The following is a 376-nucleotide window of genomic DNA, read 5'->3' as shown; positions in this document are numbered from 1 at the left end:
GGCAAGTGGGGGGTGCCGGACCCCTGTAATTCTGCTCTGCCCCATGCCAGGATTACCGCACCCCCGAGATCAGCCTGTTTGCGGAGGAGAACGGCGAAGGCACCCGGCTGAAGTTCACCAACTCGGCTGAGGACACCCGCACGCGAGGCCAGGCGCTCGCCGCCGCCTCCATCATCGTCCACTCGGGCCTGTGAGTGGGACTATGGTGATGGGTGGGTGCCGGGTGGGCTCCAGCACGGGCTGGAGGAGGGCGTAATTCTTTCCCCCTCTTCCCCAGGTGGCTGGTTTACTCCAAGCCTTTCTTCGACGATGACCCCTACGTTTTGGAGCCAGGCGGGGACCCCAATTTAAAGGCTTGGGGGGGCAAGGAACCATC

The 376-nt window shown here is 63.6% G+C and overlaps 1 protein-coding gene across 1 annotated transcript in view; it reads left to right on the top strand.

Annotated features, from left to right (window-relative positions):
- LOC104082155 (absent in melanoma 1-like protein) overlaps positions 1-376 on the top strand; it is a gene marked incomplete at its 3' end in the record, with an annotated part of 3,625 nt that overhangs the window by 2,231 nt on the left and 1,018 nt on the right. The window contains exons 3-4 of the mRNA XM_009585166.1: positions 51-190; positions 278-353. Coding sequence (XP_009583461.1) covers positions 51-190; positions 278-353 — 216 coding nt within the window. The remainder of the gene's footprint in view (positions 1-50; positions 191-277; positions 354-376) is intronic.

This window comes from Fulmarus glacialis, unplaced genomic scaffold (assembly GCF_000690835.1).
Source record: "Fulmarus glacialis isolate BGI_N327 unplaced genomic scaffold, ASM69083v1 scaffold26309, whole genome shotgun sequence".
In the NCBI taxonomy this organism is placed as follows: domain Eukaryota; kingdom Metazoa; phylum Chordata; class Aves; order Procellariiformes; family Procellariidae; genus Fulmarus; species Fulmarus glacialis.
The sequence above is the reverse complement of the archived record's forward strand: the minus strand, read 5'-3'. Positions and strand labels throughout refer to the sequence as shown.